Source organism: Oryza glaberrima, chromosome 11 (assembly GCF_000147395.1).
Source record: "Oryza glaberrima chromosome 11, OglaRS2, whole genome shotgun sequence".
Lineage (NCBI taxonomy): Eukaryota > Viridiplantae > Streptophyta > Magnoliopsida > Poales > Poaceae > Oryza > Oryza glaberrima.
The window spans coordinates 867,430-890,241 of NC_068336.1; the positions used below are offsets into that span (position 1 = coordinate 867,430).

General features: G+C 45.9%; 3 protein-coding genes and 1 non-coding gene across 5 annotated transcripts; 3 read left to right on the plus strand and 1 right to left on the minus strand.

Moving 5' to 3' along the window:
* The first annotated feature begins 1,691 nt into the window (after positions 1-1,691).
* On the plus strand, positions 1,692-10,702 carry LOC127755399 (cytochrome P450 714C2-like). The gene is given in 8 exon segments (XM_052281072.1): positions 1,692-1,800; positions 2,250-2,752; positions 8,665-8,891; positions 9,027-9,274; positions 9,813-9,836; positions 9,838-10,174; positions 10,276-10,335; positions 10,337-10,702. Coding segments are annotated over 7 exon segments (1,569 nt in total). The 5' UTR covers positions 1,692-1,800; positions 2,250-2,445.
* Positions 10,703-10,925: 223 nt separating this feature from the next.
* On the plus strand, positions 10,926-11,009 carry TRNAL-CAA (transfer RNA leucine (anticodon CAA)). The gene has a single exon. It is a non-coding gene; the product is annotated as a tRNA-Leu (tRNA).
* Positions 11,010-16,706: 5,697 nt separating this feature from the next.
* On the plus strand, positions 16,707-20,531 carry LOC127755916 (uncharacterized). Of its 2 annotated transcripts, none has more exons than XM_052281525.1 (4): positions 16,707-16,959; positions 17,827-17,917; positions 18,135-18,250; positions 19,278-20,531. In XM_052281525.1, exons 1-4 carry the CDS (start codon positions 16,769-16,771, stop codon positions 20,047-20,049), a joined length of 1,170 nt encoding a protein of 389 aa, XP_052137485.1. In that variant the 5' UTR covers positions 16,707-16,768; the 3' UTR covers positions 20,050-20,531. The 2 variants fall into 2 exon arrangements, with proteins under 2 accessions (XP_052137485.1, XP_052137486.1); XM_052281526.1 differs by having other exon boundaries at positions 16,830-17,011.
* A 257-nt stretch (positions 20,532-20,788) lies between these two features.
* Positions 20,789-22,225, minus strand: LOC127755917 (uncharacterized). The gene has a single exon (XM_052281527.1). The coding sequence runs from the start codon at positions 21,902-21,904 to the stop codon at positions 21,197-21,199; it is 708 nt and encodes a 235-aa protein (XP_052137487.1). The 5' UTR covers positions 21,905-22,225; the 3' UTR covers positions 20,789-21,196.
* Positions 22,226-22,812: the final 587 nt, after the last annotated feature.

Below are 22,812 nucleotides of genomic sequence, written 5' to 3' on the forward strand. Positions count from 1 at the left end.
AGAACGCCGATCGCCTCCAGCTTCAATCAACCCGAGCGTGGGGCCCCACATCTCCCTATTGAGAGTAGCTCACCGGAAAGTCCGAGCCACCCGCTCGAAGTGTCCGACCCACCAATTGGATCGCCAATCGCTTCCGCCGCCAGCAACCCGAGCACCACGTCTGGTCATCTCCCTGTTGAAGCAGCCATCGACGGTTCCGGCCACCGCCAGAAGTGTTCGATTCCACCGATCAAATTCCGTTGATCGCCGCCGTGCTCCACCTTGTGTCCATGTCCGTCCCTGGACACCCTGTGTAGTCGTCGCGGCGTGGAGCACCTCCCTCGTACCTCTACCATGGATCTCCCGCAGGCTCTGATACCACTTGTTATAAAACCAGCCCCGAAATCGACATCGGTAGCTAAACGCGGAAGAAACGTCATAGGAGATCCAAACACGATGACGACACCGAGGCACGATATTTGATAACGGAGTTCAGCCGAGGCTTACATCTGCGGGGCACTGATTACGGGCGCTCCTCCCCGATCCAGCATATACAGCGTATCAGAGTTACAACGACTCACGGCCGGTCGCCGCCGGCAACCGCTCCCTCTCGCTATGCTAAGTCGCCATGCGGTTACAACAGGCACACCCCTTTATTTATGAGAGATCCTAGGACAGAGTCCGACTCATACTCTAGTCCTACACCTAGTACAACTCCAAGTCCTAAACTGTAACCGACTACGTATATATATTCGACACAAACTCTAACACACGCCACGCCGTGGACGACGACGATGGACACCGACGAGGATGGACGATGCCGGCGACGGACGGACGCCGGCGCGGGCGGTGCCGGACTGACGGCGGCGGCGTCGGACGGAGAAGACGACGGTGTACTCCCTCCCTCCATGCCCACGCCACGCCGTGGACGACAACGATGGATGCCGACGACGATGGACGATGGACGCCGACGGTGGATGACGACGACGGACACCGACGAGGATGAACGATGCTGGCGACGGACGGACGCCGGCGCGGACGGTGACGGACTGACGACGGTGGCATCGGACGGAGAAGACGACGGCGGACTCCCTCCCTCCGCGCCCACGCCACACCGTGGACGACGACGATGGATGACGACGAGGATGGACGATGGACGCCGACGACGAGGATGGACGATGGACACCGACGATGGACGCCGACGGTGGACGACGACGATGGACGCCGACGAGGATGGACGATGCCGGCGACGGACGGACGCCAGCGTGGGCGGTGGCGAACTGACGACGGCGGCGCCGGACGTGCCGGACGGAGAAGACGACGGCGCTACGGATGGAAGAGACGGAGTGGCACGGAACGAAGGAAATTCGTGCTTCGATGGCGTATTCTGAAAATAGCACAAATTAGGTGGCATATCCTGAAAGTAGTGCGAATTCGATGGCATATTCTGAAAATTCTCAATGTGAGAACATTGTTGCGATTCATTCTTTTGGGTCGAAAAAGTAAGAGGCCATCACTCCCTTTTGTAAGAAAAGAAAGAAAAGGCATTTGTCTGGTTTGTCACTGACGTGTGGGTCCAAGCGTGGATTGATGGGAGTCTAGCAAAGTGACAACACTTAGCACTTAGCAAGTAGACAGACATGGCTGTTTCTGGAGACTGCATCTATTAGTCGGTTTGCTCGTCCTCTTTGCATCCGATTCCATCATCGCCGCCTCCTCTCACGCTGATCCTTGTAATCAATCAACTCATCAGCATGGTCTTCGCATGGAGCTGCTAGCTGCAGAGCCACAGAGCCCAATTGTTGAGCTCGAAATGCCACGGTGCGTGCCCTCACTCATCTCATCTATTTTCTTTAGTGCATGCTAAAACTTCCTTTAATAACTTGTGTGGGGAATGAATTGAGTCCTCTACTCTTAGCAGAGGCCCGTAGTTTTTTATTCAAGCAACCAATTGATGTTATCTCTCACTATTCTAGCAGCCTCTAGGCTATTATATCTTGTGCAATTCTTGCCAAAGAAATGGGGCTAAACTATCATGCAACATCATGCCGAAAAGTCTTAATTTATTGTTTGTTGAAAGCTCTTTACTAGAAGGTTATTGCCCAACCTCATCATCTGTTGAAGATATATGACACCCCCAACTTGTTCCTTTTTATGCCATGTGAATAATTTGGTCATAACAGACCCTGATTGCCTTAAAAAAAATGCATGTTGAATTAAGTTTTTCTACCACTAACCTTGGATTTCTTTTCTATGTTGTAAATTTGCAGTGTTGTATGATCGTTGCATGCTAACTGCTCAGAGTGAGTGAGGCGCTTCTTTGCAGTTTTATGTCCTTTTCAGCTCCAAGCTTCACATGGAGATGGATCACCCAGCAAATATGCAATATACAGTATATGAATATGCTATGAACATGTAGTCTCCCTCTTCTCACACACACACACACCCAGATACATACACACAAAAATGGAGCTTTTATTCTCATCACAACAATGGCTAGCACTTCTACCTCCGATCATCCTCTGTATCCTTCTGTTCTCCTATGTGTATATCATTCTATGGCTAAGACCAGAGCGGTTGAGGCAGAAACTGAGGAGCCAAGGAGTGAGGGGTCCCAAGCCTTATTTTCTCTTTGGAAACATACCAGAGATGAGGAGAATCCAGCAATTGGCCAAGTCAGCACATGAACAAGAAGTAGGGAGTACCGACATGTTTTCATCAAATTATGTGGCAACTCTTTTCCCTTACTTCCTCCACTGGAGCAGGGTTTATGGTACGTTAAGAAACTTGTAGTGCATAATAGTTTCAGTAAAATAAAGTTTATTAATTCATCTTTATATTCGATGTTACACATAATTCATTGGAATTTTGATATTGACTTATTTTTTCTCTAAAATTTCTCTTTTTATTGTCCCACATAACAGGATTGTTTTTATTTTGGGGTGAGGCAAACTTGAATTCAGAGAGTTTTAGGTACCTTTGTATTTTGGATGGTAGTTCGCTCTGCAACCATCGAAACATAATTTCTTTGATTGGGGCCTGTTTATGGATAGCTCATGGTTTCATATACGTTCTGATGGTGTACCATATACTGTCTCATCTTGTCGACCAGTCTCATTGTTACCCTCATTACATATTGTAGAAAATTATGAGACACCACACTTCCCAACGTGGGAAGGGGGGCGATTATATTTATATAGCCAAATACAATAGAGATTACAACAAACTCTTAAATAAGAGATATATACAAATACGAGACATACTTAGACTATACAAATCTAATCTAATTCTAATACCCGCCCGCAGTCGAAGCGGGATTATCACGGACGCAAAGACTGGACCGAAACTCAGTGAATAACTGAACTGGCAAGCTTTTGGTCATAATATCAGCAAACTGATGAGAGGAAGGAACGTGTAAAACACGAACCTGTCCTAAAGCAACCTTTTCTCGAACAAAATGAATATCAATTTCAATATGCTTCGTTCAGCGATGATGAACTGGATTTGCAGTCATGTAGACAGCACTAACATTGTCGCAATAAACAACGGTTGCCGAAGTAAGCGAAATATGAAGTTCGAAAAGAAGTTGTCGTAACCAACAACACTCAGCAACGACATGTGCTACAGCTCGGTATTCAGCCTCGGCACTGGATCGAGAAACTGTAGTCCGACGCTTAGAAGACCATGAGACCAAGTTGTCTCCGAGGAAAACACAATATCCTGATGTGGAGCGACGAGAATCAGGACATCCAGCCCAATCAGCATCAGAATAAGCTGTCAGAGAATCAACTGGTGTAGTACCAAGGTGAAGACCAATGTGAAGTGTGCCCTTAATATAACGCAAAATACGTTTGATAAGAGCAAGATGAGGCTCACGAGGATCGTGCATGAATAGACACACCTGCTGAACAACATAAGCAAGCTCGGGGCGAGTTAGGGTAAGATACTGAAGAGCACCCGCAAGACTCCTATATTCTGTAGGATCAGAAACAGGAGCACCATCTGTAGCAGACAATTTAGACCGAGCATCAATTGGTGTCGCAGTAGAATGACATTCAGACATACCAGCACGCTTCAATAAATCAACTGCATACTGTCGCTGAGAAAGGAATAAACCATTAGAAGATCGTGTGACAGAAATACCCAGGAAAAAATGTAAGTCACCAAGATCTGTCATGGCAAACTCCGAGTGAAGATGAGCAGTAATATGCTGAAGTAGAGTAGCGGACGAAGCAGTGAGGATGATGTCATCAACATATAGGAGCAGATATGCGATATTGTCTCCATCTTTGTAAACAAAGAGAGAAGTATCAGAAGCCGAGGATGTAAAACCCAACTGACGAATATATGTCGCAAACCGCTGGTACCATGCACGAGGAGCCTGCTTTAATCCATAAAGCGACTTCTGGAGCAAACAAACAGCATTGGGCGCGGAGGGATCTACAAATCCAGATGGTTGTTGACAATACACAGTCTCCTCGAGGTTGCCATGGAGAAAAGCATTTTTGACATCTAGCTGATGTATAGGCCAAGAACGAGAAGCTGCAATACTAAGAACAACACGAATAGTAGCAGGCTTAACAACCGGACTGAAAATCTCATCATAGTCAATCCCATGCTGTTGAGAATAGCCGCGGACAACCCACCGTGCCTTGTGACGAGCAAGAGTTCCATCGGAATGAAACTTATGTTTGAAAATCCATTTTCCTGTAACCACATTAGCACCAGGAGGACGAGGTACCAAACGCCAGGTGTTGTTATCAACAAGAGCCTTGTACTCGTCAGCCATAGCCGCACGCCAATTTGGATCTGCCAGGGCACTACGATAGTTAGATGGAACCGGCGAAACAACATCATGAGTGGCTGTATAAGTGAAACGGTGAATAGGTCGGAGATGTCCGGTTTGAGAATGAGTCACCATGGTGTGACCTGTCTGATGCTGTTGATCCGTAGCACTGCGAAACGCTCGAGAGGAGTGAATTGGGCCATGAATAGCTGCAGGTGCCGGCTGTGATCGGCGCACATAGGTGTGCCGATAGGGAGAAATCAGCGATGTAGTTGGTCTCTCAGATGGAGCTGGTCGCACTGTAGAAGCAGCAGGAGAGTCCATAACCGAAGATAGAGTACATGAAGAAGAGCCGTTAGCAGCACCATTAGCACACCCGCTCGGAGGTCGAGCGTTGACAGGAGAGCCGACAAGAGGACGGCCGGCAGCAGAAGACCGAAGTCCAGGCAGAAGCTGGAAAAGATCATCGCCTGAAGTGTCATCATCGGAGAGTGGTTGCTCAACCTCAGGGGAGGGAGTCACCGAGGAAAGTCGCGGACGCTCAACCTCAAAGGAGGGAGCTACCGCGGTGGAGAAACCCTGTAGAAGAAAATCAAAAGACGAGGCATTCTGGGGAATGGCCGCAAAGGGAAATGTCTGCTCATCAAAAACCACATGGCGGGAAATATAAAGACGACGAGTAGAGATGTCCAAGCATCGAAAACCCTTGTGAGAGGCCAGGTAGCCAAGAAAGACACAAGCTGCTGAACGAGGGGAGAGCTTGTGAGGTGTCGTGGCACTAAGATTGGGATAACAAAGGCAACCGAAGACTCGAAGGTTGGAATAGTCAGGAAGCTTGTTATGCAGGAGTTGGAATGGGATAGAGTTGCGAATAGAAGTGGAAGGTCTCCGGTTGAGTAGGTATGTGGCAGTAGCTAGAGCCTCGGCCCAATAGGAAGGAGGCATGGAAGCTTGTATAAGTAGGGTGCGGATGGAGTTGTTGATAGTGCGAAGAACACGCTCGGCTTTGCCATTTTGGGGAGAAGTGTATGGACAAGACAAGCGAAGAACGGTACCGCAGCTAGCAAAAAAAGAAGTGGTGGCATGATTAACAAACTCTGTACCGTTATCGGCCTAAATGCACTTAATGGGCATGCTGAACTGGGTCTTGACATAGGCAACAAACTCGACGAGATGCTGGTGAACATCGGACTTATGACGAAGAGGAAAAGTCCAACAAAAGTGGGTGAAATCATCAAGCAACACTAGATAGTATTTAAAACCAGACAAACTCAAGACTGGAGAGGTCCATACATCGCAATGAACAAGCTCAAAAGGGGAAGAAATACTAGACGAAGACCTAGAAAAAGAAAGACGCGTGTGTTTCCCTAACTGACACGCATGACAAAGCTTATTATCAGACCGAGTACAAGAAAGAATAGCTAATTTATGAACAGTTTGAACTGCAGCTGGACTGGGGTGACCAAGGCGACGATGCCATAAGGTGGATGACTCGGCAAGGAAGCTGTGGGCCGTGATGGCAGGGACGGCAGTAGGTAGAGTGTAGAGGTCCCCGCGACTATTGCAGCGAAGAATCACGCGCCGGGTTCGAAGGTCCTTAACAGAAAAACCAAACTCGTCAAATTCAATTGAGCATTTGTTGTCACGGGTAAATCGACGAACAGAAAGTAAGTTTCAAACCAAGGAGGGAGCGACAAGGATGTTTGTAAGAGCAAACCTAGTAGTTCCTATAGGTAGAAAAGAAGTACCACGACATATAACCGGAATAGTATGACCATTACCAACGGTAATGAAGGTATGAGAGTTAGGGAGGCGTGTAACGAGGATACCGTCAGTGGAGGACATATGCGATGTAGCTCCCGTGTCAAGCACCCATGGACTTGGACTGTTCACGGACAGTTGATTGAGAGCAGCAATGAGACCAGCTTGATCCCAGTTGGGCTAGACTTGCGGCATTGGAGGCCATCCTGGAGTTGGTGGAGACACATAGGAACCGGCAAAAGCTGTGTGAGCTTGAGGATACGGGCCAAGGTAGCCAGCACTGTTGCCAGGATTGCTGGGAGGGCGCCATGTAGAGGCCTGCACAGCCCATGGATTGAAGCAGAACCACGGGCCGGCAGGGCGAAGACCGGCCTGCTGCTGTTGGTAGGAGTTGCCACCCGAATTTCTGTAACCGCCACTGCCGGAGTTGTTTTGGCGACCATTGCCGCCACCGCCACCATTGTTCCGGCCACCATTGCGACGCTGGTTATGCTTGCCATTGTTGGAACCACCACCACCACCGCGAGGTTGGGACGAAATTGTAGTGGCGCAGGTACCGGAGGAGCAAGAGGAAGCAGAGGAAACAGCCGCCACCATGGCTGTCTCAGTCTGAACCTTGTGCTCGTTGGCAAGGCGAAGCTCTTTCAGCAACAGAGTATTGCACGCAGAGGCGAAGGAAGGCAGAACGGGAGCACCGGCAAAGTTGTCGGCAGTGTTGGAGAAGCAGGAGTTAAGGCCGCTCAGCAGGTTCAGGACGAGCTAGGACTCGGTGACGGGGTGGCCAACGTCATGTAGGGCATCAGCAGCAGTCTTGACCTTCTGGCAGTAATCAGCAATGGGGAGATCGCCTTGCGTCATGGAGTGGAACTCGTGGCTGAGGTAGATGGCGCATGGTTCCTTGTTCGCCTGAAAGATGTCGTCGATGGAGACCCTGTTAGGAAACGATAGGCGAACAAACGATAAAGAACAATAGATCAATCACAAAAGACACGAGATTTAACGTGGAAAACCCTCCCAAAACAGAAGAGAAAAAACCACGGGCGCCAGCCAGCAAAATATCTTCACTATATCTGAGGTAAGGTTACATCGCCGCACGGCGGCTTACAAGAGGTATATATATAGTGGAACCCTAAAAGGGATGATGATCCGTACGGCAGAAGCTGGCCTTTATTAAGTGCAAATGAATTTGGATCACAACTCAACAGACCCAAAGATCACGGGCTGTCTGGTCCGGTTCCATAGCGACATCAAGAATCGCGTCGGAAACAGAACCGAAAAGCCAACCCCGGACACAGCAATCAGCTTGTTCCCAAGCCGGATCTTCAGGGCGAGCAGGAGCAGTACCATCAATATGAGCGAGGAGTCCGGACTTGCCACACATGGAAGTGAAGAAGGATTTCCATCTGTTGAAATTAGGATGCTTAAGCTCGAGGGTAATCGGGATGTGTGTCTTGACATTGACAGTGGCATAAGGGTTGATGACGATGGCGCCGGCAGAATCTCCAGTGGTGCCGGCGGAGGAGCCAGACGTCGAGGACGACATGGTCGCGGAAGCAGTGGTGGAAGCGGTAGACATGGCGCAGAGGAGGAAGTGGCGTGGCTAGGGCGTGGCTGGGGCGTGGTGCGAGCAAGGGTGCGGCTGGGTCGCGGCGCGAAGTGGGGCAGGGCGCGACGCGGCGTGGGGCAGAGCGCGCGATGCGGAAGGCGCGGCGAGCAGGGCGCGGCGCGGGAGCGGCAGAAACGCGTCGGTAGGGCGCGGCGAAAAATCGCGGCAACACGTGGAGAGAAGCCGGCGAATTAGGAGAGGAGAGGGAAACCGGTATCTGATACCATGTAGAAAATTATGAGACGCCACACTTCCCAACGAGGGGGGCGATTATATTTATATAGCCAAATACAATAGAGATTACAACAAACTCTTAAATAAGAGATATATACAAATACGAGACATACTTAGACTATACAAATCTAATCTAATTCTAATACATATAAGCTATTTAAATTACTGTAAATTCTTTTGTTTTATGTTCTGTAACCATGTCCTAATAGATTTATTTTTAGAACATCGACGGATGCCTTGTGCATTTCATATTTAAAATTAAAGCTGATAAGTTCCTGAAACATTGATGTTGTGTTAGGTTCCGTCTACCTGTATTCCACTGGAAGCATACAAGTTTTAAATGTTACTGATCCAAACATGGTGAAGGAGCTAGCCAACTGCAAATCTTTGGATCTTGGAAAACCTTGCTACTTGCAAAAGGAGCGTGGAGCTCTTCTTGGTATGGGAATTCTGACATCAAATGGTGATCTATGGGTACACCAGAGAAAAGTGATTGCACCTGAACTATTCATGGAAAGGGTTAAGGTAATTATCTGCAGGCACTTGTATTGGGCCATGGATCTCTCTGTCAAAAAACAATATTTTTCTTGGAGCAACTTTCCAGTACACTACATGTAGCATATACTAAAACTCAATTTATTGTTAAAATGACATCCATAGGGAATGGTGAATTTGATGATAGAGGCTGCAATGTCAATGTTGAACTCATGGAAAAATGAAGTTGAGGACAGAGGAGGCAGTGCAGAGATTGTGGTTGATGAGTTCTTAAGAACCTTTTCAGCTGATGTCATATCAAGGGCTTGTTTTGGAAGCAGCTTTAGTGAAGGCAAGGAGATTTTCATAAAAATACGACAACTTCAGAAAGCAATGGCAAAACAAAGTATGCTCATTGGTGTTCCTGGAAGTAGGTATATTTCAGAAACTACACATGTACTACTGTGGCACATATTTCAATTTGAGACAATTTAAAACTCAAAAGAATGCTGTCTTTGAACTGCTCAAAATCCTCTGTTGAGCTCTTTTTTTAGATAATGCTTAGTTTGAATGATTTCAATACCCAAGTAGCTGCCCAGATTCAACTTCTGAAATCACTATAATTCAGATAATGTGTTACTGTTTTGGTTTGCAGCAGTATCAGAATAACCTTTTGGAGAAATATACAGCTTCTATTTTGTCTGGGCTAACTTACATGCCCCATTTTGGTCTGATCTACCTGCAATTCCTACATATCATTCTAAATGGATATAAGGCCTAAAAAATGATATTTTATCTAGAATCCGTGAGATACTACAGTAGATCCAAGAGTATCATAACATGTATTTTCCAATCCATGCCATTGCATGAGAATAATTATATGAAAATAAGTGGCTTCTCATGTTTTATCATCTTATTGTAATTGGTTAATCATTTAAGGATTTTCCTTTATTTTTGTGCTGGGCCGACTAGGTATTTACCAACAAGGAGCAAGAGGGATCTGGAATCTGGATAGTAGCATCCGTACCCTCATTTTAAACATATCAAAGAAATATGAACATGATTCATTGACCTCAGTAAACAAGGATCTCCTGCACTCCATTATTCAAGGTTCTAAGGATGGTCCCTTTGCTTCATGCACGCCCGAGGATTTCATCGTCGACAACTGCAAAAACATCTACTTCGCAGGGCATGAGACAACTTCGACCACGGCTGCTTGGTGTTTGATGCTTCTAGCTTCACACCATGAACGGCAGTCCTGTGCCCGGGTGGAATCCCTTGACATTTGTCAAGGGAGACCACTAGATTTTGACATTCTACGGAAGTTGAAAAAGGTATGTTTTGTCCTCTCATCCTCTTCCAGTAACAGAAGAGATGAAAACAATCCGTTCATTAGATTACAGCTAACAATGGTGTGCTGTTGATACTTGTGCAGCTGACAATGGTGATCCAGGAGACACTCCGATTGTACCCACCAGCCTCCTTCGTCGCCCGGGGAAGCTCTGAATGACATGAAACCTGGCGGCATCGACATACCGAAAGGAACTAACATCTGGATCCCGATCGCGATGGCTCACCGGGATCCTTCAGTATGGGGTCCTAGTGCCGACAAGTTCGATCCGGACAGGTTCGCCAACGGCATAGCAGGGGCCTGCAAACCTCCTCATATGTACATGCCCTTCGGCGTTGGGGTCCGGACATGTGCCGGCCAGAATCTAGCCATGGTTGAGCTCAAGGTTGTTCTGTCACTCCTGCTGCCCAAGTTTGAATTCAAGCTTTCTCCAAACTATGTGCATTGCCCTGCGTTCAGGCTGACCATCGAGCCTGGGAAAGGTGTTCCATTAATTTTTAGAGAGCTCTGACTTGAGATTCTTGAAGGTTATATAAAATGTTTCCCTTTTCCCTTTGTTATATCTGTTTGGTATGTGTTTGCAACAATGCTGCAACTCGAGTGTAAACAGTAGTATATTCTACAGTCTGCAGTTCTGTACACTGATTGAAGTGTTACTTATTTGTGGAATGCAACTTTTACTTCTCGTCTGTCAATTAATAGTTTAGATAACATCAGGTGAAAAATAAACTGAGGTCAGGATGGCCGAGTGGTCTAAGGCGCCAGACTCAAGTTCTGGTCCTCTAACGAGGGCGTGGGTTCAAATCCCACTTCTGACATTATAGTGGGTTCAAATCCCACTTCTGACATTATATATATATTTTAATATAATTTTCATTCATGGACTGATAAACCTACGTGCATTGCCCTTCATTTATGTATTACACACGATTGAAATAGTATTTATGTATTACGCATGGTTTTTTACATTTGGCCATTTGTTTTATCAGTTGACTCTTAGACATATGTTTAACTATTTATTTTATTAAAAAGATTATGTAATTATTGAAAAGGAGGTGAAATTAAATCTTTCCAAATTTCCATTATCCCTATCTCATCTAGTCATCCCAATTCCAAATCTACCAATCAGAGCCGAAAGCAAAGGCTGCAAGGATCGGGACCTCAAAACATAGATGCCGTGAACGCTTCGTGCTATGTTGCCCATATTTCTTGGATCTCATTTGATAACTTCCTCGTTTAGTAGTTGATAGCGATTTTTAGTGTCAATTTATCTAAACAAAACTGATAAAAAGCGTTTGTCACACTTTTCTTCACCAATTTGAACTAGCTAATGGTGATATGTGCATATTTTTATTTGTTTTGAAGTATATTTGCTTGAGTGTATTTTGGAAGTTTGTGACAAATGGAACACTCGTGGTATTTGGAAGTTTCTTGTCACACCCTAAAAATCCTAAAAATATAAATTGTTGTTTAATTGGAATTATTAGAAATGATTTTAAAAGTCTAGAAGATAAGATCTATTTTTTTTAAAATAATAAATTCCAATATAAAAGTGGGCCAGATAAAATCTTATTAAATACTTTGCTTAATTCTATAATTCCTAGATTTTTCTGGGATTTATTTGAGCTAAGGAAATATTTTAATAAATGGAATTGCATTCAATGAATAATTTAAATTGAAAAAGGTTTTTAAAATCCTCTTTTGGCTTTGGGCCGAAAGTCGGCCCAAAACCTTCTCTCTCTCTCTCCCCGGCCCAAGCCGGCCCAGTCCGCCCGCAGCCGCCGCGTCCGCGCGCCCTCGGACGCTGACAGGTGGGGCCCGCCTGTCGGGTCGTCGTCTACCTCCGGCCGCCCGCCGCTCGAACCCTAGCGCCGCCGCCGCCTTTCCAATTCGGCCGCGCCTTTCCTTTCCCGGTGAAATCAATAGAGGGGAAATGATCTTTGGGATCCCCTCTACCTTTTCTCTTTTGGAATCGTCGGCTAAAATCGTTTGGAAATCCGTGGATTCGATCTCGAATCGGATTTCTCTTTCTCTCCGAACCCTAACCTTTCCATCGCGTCGCCGGTCGCCGTGGGCCTTCATCGCCGCCTCCTTGCCCCTATAAAAGGACCCCAAGCCCGCCGCTACCCGCCGCCACCCTCGCCTTCGCCTCTCGTCGCCGGTAGAGCCCTAGCACCGTGTAGCCTAGCGCCGCCGTCGCCGCCGTTCGTCCAGTCGTGCGTCGCCGCCGCTCCGGTCGTCGTCATCGCTCGGGAAGGCCGCCGTCGTGATCGCCAAGCCGTCGCCGACCTCGTCCGCCCCTCCGCCGTCGCTGTCGACCGCCGGAACACCGCCGTCGTCGTCAAGCCGAAGGTCGCCGCCGCTTCTTCCTCGACGCCGTCGCCATCCGTGGATCTTCCGCCGTTGTTTTGGTCACCGGTGAGTTCGCCGCGTCGCCCTCTACGTGTTGGTGTCCTCCGTTCGCGTCGTCGCGCCGTCGTTCGCCGGCGAGCTTGCGCGCCCAAGCCGTCGCCGGTGATGACGTCATCGCCGACATCATCGTTGCCGTCCGTCATAGACTGGTCGTAGACCGTTAGATCTGGGCCATCCGTTGTGGATAGGATCGATCTCGGCCGTTCGTTTCCGTGAGCCGCCGCCGTGCACCCGGTCCGCCGCGAACCCTAGCCGCTGACGCAATAATTCCCTTTTCCTTTTCAAAAATAATTCATTATTGCGTCATAATTCAATTAAAACCCATATAAGTGTTTTAATCCGATTTAATCTTTAAAAATTCATAACTACTTCATCTTAGCTCGGATTTAGTTGGTTCAAGTCTCTAAATTTTTCTAAAATTGAGATCTACATGTTAAAAATATCCACATGTACTGTTCATGCTTGTTTTTTGCTGTTTGGGTGATTTTACTCTTTTCTCTTTAGATTCCGACGTTCTCGAAGAGTCTGAGTTTGCAGGAGAAGAATTTGAAGAGTTCCAAGGCCAGCAAGGCAAGTCACACAGATCCCAAACAACCCTTTGAGCATGTTGATTCCGTTTAAAGCTATTGTTTCTATTCAACTATTGCATTTATTTTTGAATGTCATTGGGTGGAATTAACCTATTGTTTGTTATAGCCCTTTTGTTCTTAATTACTTTATTCCTTGATACCTTGGGTTAATATAACTTGACTAGTTGAGCTTTATATATTGGTTCAGCTAGATAGTAGATATGATTGCTTAGCCATGCTTAGAAACATTAGCACACTATTGGGATAACTTATGATTCACTATTATTTAATGATGGCTTAATAATAGTTCACGATGGTCAATCGTGATTGGTTAATTAATTAAAGTGCCAACTAAAACTTGATAATGGTGGGTTGTGAGCACATGGTTTTGATGGTCGTGCTCATGACAATTAAGGACCGGTTCACGAGTTTCGGTTGTGAAACATTAACCGTGCCAACCACAAGCCAGCGTGGGCAACGGCTTTACCTTTTATATAGCATGGTTCATTGCGGGGCACCAGACTGAGAAGTGGCGGAGATAAGCCCACGGGGGTCGATGGGGAGTCCATGCCTTGTTTTATAAGGGGGTGATTATGATCCAGGAACGGTGCACTGTGGTGAGTTGTGTTGTGCGAGGGGTATTGTCACAGTTCCTTTCCAAGGTACCGTGGTGGTACTGAGGCGCATGGTGACATGTTGTGGAGCTGTGTCTTGTGGGTACAGTGGTACACCTCTGGCCAGAGTAAAACTATTCGAATAGCCGTGCCCGCGGTTATGGGCGGGTCTAACAATGTCTTTCGTGATTAGTCTCACACTTCTCACCATAATAAAAGATGCTATACCTGGTAATAATTTGATTAGCTCCTGGTTTGGAATGGTATATTCCTGGTTTGGAGATAGAACTGTGCAGCCGGGATTGGTTGTACAGAATGGTTGGGCCTATGCACCAGGTTATGTTGTATAGTGTTGGATTAATATTGTTTAATTATTACTTAACTGTTTTATTAAATTCTGAAATGTTTATTAAATGCTGTTTATGCAAATGAAACCCTACCATGCCATCCTTTGTTATCCTGTGCACTTGCATATTTGCTGTGTGGCTTGCTGAGTATGTCATATACTCACCTTGCAATCATTCATCAGAGGAGGAGTTCTACAGTGATGCTGATGGTGTGGAGGATTAGGTGTAGCCCTGGTCAAGCTGCCTGTGGAGTGGAGTCATCTGCGCCGTTTATCTTATTTTCCGCTGCTTAGATCTTTATTGATTGAGAGGGCCTATCTACCTCTGTAATGACATTTTATTCGCTTATTAATTAGAGTAATAATTATACTCTATTATCAATTTGTTATTGTGTGCCTCGGCTGATTCCTGGACGAGGGTTCACACACATGTAAGCGTTTGGAATTTTGGATAGAAATTCCGGGCGTGACATTTCTAATGAATGGTATACTCGTCATAATATTGTAGGAAATAACTTATTATGTTTTAACTAGTCCATAACTACGTACTACTCACGAATATTCTCTATTTATTAAGGAAATTATGTGAAATACATTTTCGGAAGTTTTTGCACTAGAAAGATGGGCATAAACCAACGAAAACAGACAAAGACCCAACAAGATAGGCTAAGACTGGTGGAGATGGGTGAACGCTGAGGAGAGTGGAGGAAGACTTGTAGATACGTGTGAAGACTCACGGGGACTTCATAGGAGGACCGGCAAAGGTGGATGATGATAAGGTGGAAATTGAACTAGTTACACTACCAATAGTTTTGAGCGGGCAAAAGGCGCCTAGGTGAAGCACTAGGCATAGCCTATGATAGATACAGTTCCATCTATTCATCATGTAATTTGGCTTAAGTGTATTCTAATAAAAACATGTTGACAACAGAAATAAGGAAATGACATATATCAAAATCCTGATAGGGATATTTATACCTGCATAAAAAAAATACTTAAAGCTTCCGGGAATTTTTTTTGCCCGCTGTCTAGCTTTTGTTCCCGTGCATGTATTTTTGTCAGATTCCCTTCTTCCCCGCGTACGTCCGGATCACGAAGAGTCCGCAATGTTCCCACGGCAAGCGCAATATGTCCGCTACTGCTTCCAATCCGTTCGTGGCCGGCTCAAATGCTTCCAATTCGTTCATGGCCGGCTCAAAACCTTCAGAGTTCGAGGAAAACAAACATGTCCACATGGTTTCCGATCCAAAACCTTCAAAATTTGAGGAACATGACAAAAAATGGGCAACGAGAATAGATGAAGCTGCAAACACTATCCAGTTATACGAGCTTTTCACCATAGTAGAAGACGAGAACTTCATAATAAAATACCAAAAATTCAAACAACTCAATAAACACAAGAAAGTATAGTACACTTGTATCTTAGCAAGCCACCTCATACACTTGCCATCGCCGATTAGGGTGGACGGGGAGCACTGCCGTCCTCACCGCCTATGGAGGCTGCTGGCGTCACCATTGTCGTCTACTAAGGACAGGGGAGCACCGTTGCCCTTGCTGCCTAGGGCCAGGTGAGCACTGCTACCCCGCGCTAAGGGAGGATGTCCATCATGCTGAGGGGGGTTGGTTGGCTACGGGAGCACCGCCACCATCCCTCGCGAGTTGCAATGAGAGAGGCTGGATAATGCCTCCACCATCACCGGACGGATTCCATCTATGTGTATTAGATGATAAAATATCTCGAATTCATCATCAATCTTTCATTTTTAACCCTTTCATTTTGTTAATATTACGAAAAGTTATTCATTTAATTATTTTTATGTCTGCCCTCAAGTTTATATGTATTTCACATAAACTTCTTTATACTGGTAGAATTAGGTATCAAAATCTCACAGGATTATTCTTTAACCTCACTTGTGTGTTTCATATGAAGAGATAAATGACAGAACAAACGTATGTTTATTCTTTGGCCTCATTGACGCATTTCATACGAAGAGATGAATGGCGGAACAAGGTATGTAAAGTTATAATTGTGATCTTCACCCGTCGTGAAACTTAGGTATTGCAAGAAACTTGGGTATTTTGCTTGCAATAGATAAATTCCAGTAAACAAGAAAAATAGAAAATTAACTGTCTCTTAATCATTATGGTCTTTGATAACCTGCAAACTGGCCTCAAGCCCTCAACGTAGTATACACATCAAACCCACTTAGTTTATGATTATTTGCACCTATAGATTTCCGAGTGATCACAACCATTATTTTTTTTTCCTAAAAAAGAACTCATTTTTCACCTAAATGATGATATGTATAGGGGTGGACGAAAAGCTCGTGACTCGTTAGCTTGCTCGGCTCGTCGCTAACTCGGCTCGTTACATTTTCTTAACGAGCCGAGCTAACATCTTAGCGAGCAGCTCACGAGCTCAACGAGCTGGGCGCATAGGGAGCAAAATCAAACTTCAGCAGATAGGAGGCCAACTTGGTGGCAGCCCCATGGTCCATCTCGCCCGTGGCAAGCCCAAAGACAATTAGAAACCCATGACCAGTCATCGGTTTCTCCACTCTCCCGTCGGCTGCATCCCCTTCTCTTCCCGATCCACATCTAGAGCGCCGCATTGAGCCGCCACCCGTGGCCCCGCCATGCCGTCGCGTAGATGCGCTGTTGTTCGCGCCGCTCACACCAACCCGTGGCGCCATAGAGTCTCGCGTTGCAGCGGCCGGCCGGCAACACGCTCTGCTCCCTCCATCCTATGGCGCCGGCGTCGACCTCGCTCCCCATGCCCGTGGTCCGTGGAGAAGGAAGAGGAGGTCGTGCTCGTGCACGCGTCCATGTATGTATGCATGGACGGATGGAACTATCTTGTTGCTTGATACTTTGAATCTGTGAGTTTGTGAAGAATTTAGTGCTAGTTGCTTGATTTCTTGTTTGAACTGAGACCTCCACCTTAAGGATTTTAATTTTATAGTGATATAGGTGATGTTTTAAGCTTCTTTTTTTTGTTTTTGGAATTTATGATAATATGATTAAACCAGATAAGATGACCCATTTACCTCATCTGATTGCTGAACGGTTGTTTTCAGAATGCGTTCTTGTCTGTCTGCTATCTTTGAAGCGATGAAATGGCTGTATTAGCTCGCGAGATCAACGAGCTGGCTCGAGTTTCTTACCGAGCTGCCATTTGAGCTCGTTAGCCATAACGAGCCAGCTCGAGCTGGCTCGTTAACCTACCGAGCCAGAGCGAGTCGAGCCGAGCCGAGCTGGCTCGATATCCAACCCTAGATATGTACTACTCCGTCCCAAAAAGAATCCAATCCTAGCAACGAATCTGGACACACATGTATCCAGATTCATTGCTAGAGTTTGTCTTTTTTTGGACGGAGGGGGTATAGTATGGGCACACCTATTCCGCGGGAAGGATCTGCTATATTGCTACACGCGCGCCAAGGTTGCCCCGCCCAAATTAGTTTTCCCTCCTTTGGTGCATTTTACTCTTCAACCCACTGATTCTTTATTTTTCACATATATTCCTCAGTGGTGCAGCTGAGCTCGCTGGATGTTGTACAAAGGAATAGAATTAGCAAATGATACATTCTATGGGGTGTTTTGTGAAAACTTTGTTTTATTTTATGGGGTGTTTTGTGAAAACTTTGTTTTATTTTATGGGGTGTTTTGTGAAAACTTTGTTTTATTTTAATAGGGGGAATTGTTTTGGCGGCGGGAGGCCTCATCCCAATCGCGGTCGGTGCCGCCCAAACCAATCTCGCGCCCCTATCCAGAGCTGCTACGAGGTATTTTCTTTCTTCCCATTTTCTTAACCATTTCTACTTCTCAATCTTTCTCTCACACAGATCCAAAAGGCTCCTCTTCTTTCTATGGATTTTTTTTATGGTTTTTCACATGTTAGGGTTCTAGCGAGCTTTATCTCTTTTTCCTGTGATTTTTCGGCTTTCCTCACCTCTTAAAGCCCTAAATCTGCTTCTTTTACCATGTGATTCTGATTTCCAGGTGCGCCAACAAGGAACTCACATCCGGTTTGCTCCCCTTCTCAATCTCATCTATTCGGTTGAACTGGAAGATCCATCCGGGCTTGGATTGGATTGGATTGATTTCTTCTTTTGTTGGTAAGTAACTATTAAGTTGCATGCACCAGCCAGTTGCACCTAAAAGCCTAAGCTGATAGGGAAAGATGGGCAATTCACTTTATACACTCCAACAGTAACCCTATTTTCCTTGATTAGATATCTGTTGTAGTCTTGTCCCTTTTGTTCGTGGTGTAAGGGATCAAATCCAAACTTTTTAGCAGCGCCACGCCACCATCGAGCGAGCGCTCGGGTAAGGTTTATGGTTTTGTTCAGCGGCGGCGCGCGCAAGATTTGTCTCAGCCAAGACACCCAATAGGGCTACAATAGGTCTCGGTGTAGAGACCACACATATTTGGCACTTGGGTGCCTATTACTCTAGATTGGTACCACTAATAGCAACTTTGAGTATTTCGCTATGGTGTTCAGTTTAACGCTGGCTATAGAGAATATTTTTAATCTTTTATGTATCTGCCATAGCTGCATATAAACCCTTGATACATATATAGTAGGTAAAAAGTGTGGGTGAAGGTCTTCCAAGGAGCTATGCATAGAAAGCATTTTACCTTTTAGTTTTCCCATTTTACAATTAGACGGTGCTTTATAAAATAGATGTTGATGGTTAATTGATTTCTTTTTACAGAAGTAAAGAAATATATATAATTGTTGTATATATACTTGGACTCAGAGTGATGGTTGAACAGTTTGAAATGTGGCCAAAAAAAGGGTTATCGACAAAAACGGCTTCGGTTATATTAGATCAGATGATTTCACTCGGCTTCTAACAAGAGTTCTGCTTATTAGTGGCTGACGACTACCTTGGCGCCTTGCATAGTCTTTTAGAACACATTTTACATTCATAGCAGTTGCAGTTACATTTGGGGCTAGTGTTTTGTCGATAACCACTTAATTTTGCTTTAGTTTCTCTTATTGACCCTTTTTGCCTTATTTTCTCCTAGAAACCTTTTGGACTCTTCTTGGGTGTCCCTTGTTTGTTTCGGTGATCATTTTCTGTTATGTCCTGGTTAGTTTGTGGTATTTAATTTTTCTATTCCTTATTTCATTGTAGGTTTTCATTTTGCAAGTTACAGGAGAGGTTGAGTCCACATTACTCCCAAATGGATCAAGGGGTGGATAAGAATGTTACTGATAATTCGCTAGTTTCAAACTGTGATTTCCCTGTTGTAAAAAAGTTGGAAAAGTGTGTGGATGAAGAAGTTTCTGTGCAATCTCCCTTTGAAAATAAGGACACAAGATCCCTTGGCATGGTATGTGATCATGAAAATAACAAGAGTGGTGTTGCTGAGGTGATTAGACCAGACAAGGAAGCAATTGAATCATCTAGCTCAATGAATGTTGCAGATGAAGATCCTTTGTATGGCTGTCAGACACCGCGTGAAAGCATCTTTGATCCTTTTGCTCCAGGACCAGAGGAGTTAGCTTGTGCACCAAAGAAGAATGTGATCAAGGCACCAGAACTTCCTCCACGAAGGCAGCTAAGTTTTGATTCAGGTGATTACCCTATTAAAAGGTTAAGTTTTGAATTCGATGATGCTGAGGAGGATGATCAGTTTCTTGAACGGATCTGCAAGATGTTTATTGATCTGATTGTCTCAAATCAAGCACTAGAGACGATTGGAAAGGATCTAATAGGTTCTAATTCACCTGGAAGCTGTGAGACCCCTTCTTTAGAGCCTCTACTTACAGGCATTGCAGACACCTGCCCAGATGCACCACTGAGGCGACCTCTTAAAGCGGTACAGCTCAGCCCAAGCATTTGTCGAAAGCTCGACTTTGATTCAGTCAGTCCAAGGTGTTTATTCGTTAAAGAGAATAAGTGATATCTTGACACCCTTTTGATCTGCCCAGGAACAGCATTTTGGGGCAGTTTTTGGCTACCAATTTCAGTTGCCCTGTGCCAATATGGTAACTTTGCTAACTGAAACGTGTAGGTAGTGATGCTAAAGGAGTAGGAGGCAGTTTAATAAGTTATACATGTAAGCTTTAATCAGTCTTCCTTTTAGGTGGGTTAGTCATATACAATTAGGAGCTGTGGTCTGTGACCATGTACCTTTTGTAAATCTTAAAATGGATAGCTGTGTCTGGTTGAACTAGTGAGTCTGTTGCAGGTTCATGATGTGGATCGTCTGAATGCTGTTCAATAGTAGTTCATTTTTCCTTCACAAGAACTGGGAGATGGTGTGCCGTGCTTAAATATTTTCATTTATGTGATGAATCCAGTGGAGCAGTGAAAATCATGATTGATAATGTAAAGTGCTGCTTGCTTGATGCGACTGTTAGTGATGAGGTTAAACAGAACTGCTGGAAATGGCCGTTTGGTTTATACATGTGGCTTCATTATATGTTTTGAAACCTGTAACAATGTTTAGTATGTTTGTTGTTTGATCATGTGAGGATCCTAAATCCTAGTAACTCAGTATTTGCTGGTGAAAAAAGAAGTCAGCAGCATATGCTGTTTTCTGTCCTTTTTTTCTTTCTTTCTTTCTTTTCTTTTTTTTTTTGCGCCGGGCCTAGTTTTGTGTGTGCTGGCAGTTTGCCGCTGTGGGCATGCTGTGGAGAAAGGTCTGTTAAAGTTAAACTGAAGTTTGGTGCTTTGGATTAGGAATTTTTGGATTAGTAGCTAGTAAACATGAGAATAGTGAAATACTGTATATGTACGTATATGTCAAAACTGACACACCGTGTTATATACATGAATCGAATCAATCCCAACACCCATCAAGAAATACTGAAGAAAATCGGAAGTCCTGAATCCTGAATTCCTGATCTTATACTATCTGTAATAACGAACTAATGTGCCACCCGTGTAGAATATAGTAATACTCTATGTACTTCTAGTAGCAGTTGCGTGGTGTAAACAAAACAACAAAATATGGCTTCTCGTCTTGTCCCACGTCGCGATGTGGCATGCCCACCTTACGTTGCGTGCTTGGAAACTTGCAAATTAAGTTGGAATCACATGATCAATCAGAGCTTGGTGCGGTCGCTGCATTGCTGGCTACGCACGGCCATCTCCGTGACGCCGAACACGAAATGGCAATCCGAGTACGCCACCGCGTGGCGCTTGAACACGCCCAGGATGGCCACCCTCCCGGGGATCCGTGTGCTCGCCTCCAGCGCCACCGACCCGCCCATCACGTCCGTCACGAGCTGCGTGAGGTCGCCGGCGAAGCGGTCGGCCTGGAGGGTGAGCGCCATGGTGACGTTGGCGTCCCCACGGCTCGGGATTCGGCCCGGGTCGATCTCGGCGTCGCCGACGTGGGCGCCCCTGTAGGTGAGGTCGGTGTGGCCCCCCGTGGCGTAGGTGAAGGAGGCCGGGTTGGGGTTGTGCACCGCCACGGTGATGAGGAGCGTGACGTTGAGCTGGACCGACATGGCCGGGAAGGAGAGGCGCGGGGAGAGGCCGATGAGGCGGGTGGAGACGAGGCGGGTGGTGGGGTCGCGGACGCGGAGCACCGTGAGGAAGAGGACCAGGAAGGTGATGGCCAGCACGAGTAGTACCACCAGGGTGACGAGCAGGCAGCAGCACAGGCAGCGTCGCCGGCGCCGTCGCCTCCTGGATTCCAGGTCGGCGTCCTTGTGGGTTCTGAAGGGTGGCGCCGTGGCGGCGATGGTGTGGGTGGGGAGGATGCTACCGCTGCCGTTGCCGGCGGCGGCGGCGGTGGTGGAGGCCATGTCTCGATCGATAGAGGATTGGGTGCGTGTGCGTGGCGTGGAAGAGAGGCTAGTAATTTGATTCGATTGGATTGGATTCAAGTAGTGTGCGGTTGGCTCTCTCTCTCTCTCTCTCTCGTGTCTCGTCCCGCGGAAGAAGTTAATGAGGAGAGTATTGCTGGTGTTTGGAATTGGTTGGCATAATAAATGGGAGTGTTGACGCGAATGCGCAGCACAAATCAGCCTGCAACTGCAAGCATAGCATGACGCCGTTGCATTGCGTCTCAGAATTTGGCATGTCCACTGCTCGCGGTTAAACAAACGACGACATGGAATTTTTTTGGTAAGATGCGGCCAGTGCGTCCGCTATCATGGACACTTCATCAGTTTAATTCTTCTTATTTTTTAATCGAAACGGCTAAACAGAATTTGCATCACTACAGAATTACTACTCTTTTGCTCTATCAATACAAATTCGTACCGTCGTTAAAAAGAAAAAGAATTACTACAAGCACAAGTACAATCGGAAGGGAGTGCTTTAGCATTTTAGTCGGCAAAGCGTCACCGTCTGTCGGGTTCGACTAGGCACAGACAGACCACACATAAGGCTCAGCTCTCAAGTCCTCATGTTCCGTTTCCTGTCACCATCCAGCACTAACTATGAACGCCTGCCTGCGTCCACACTCATCCCTCCCGCAATCAACTCCCCATCCTTCATTAGCACAAACCATCATGGGACAGTAGCTGCCCCAACCACATCCATACTTCCCTTCCATATCATACTTTTTCGCAACTCAGCAGCATCCAGCACTAGTGTTTCTTCACAACATAGTACTGCACTACTCGCCGCTCAGATTGTCCAATCAAAAACACCCACTAATAGCATCCGCTCAAGAGTTTGGAGCACGATTTATAGTTTTATACACAAT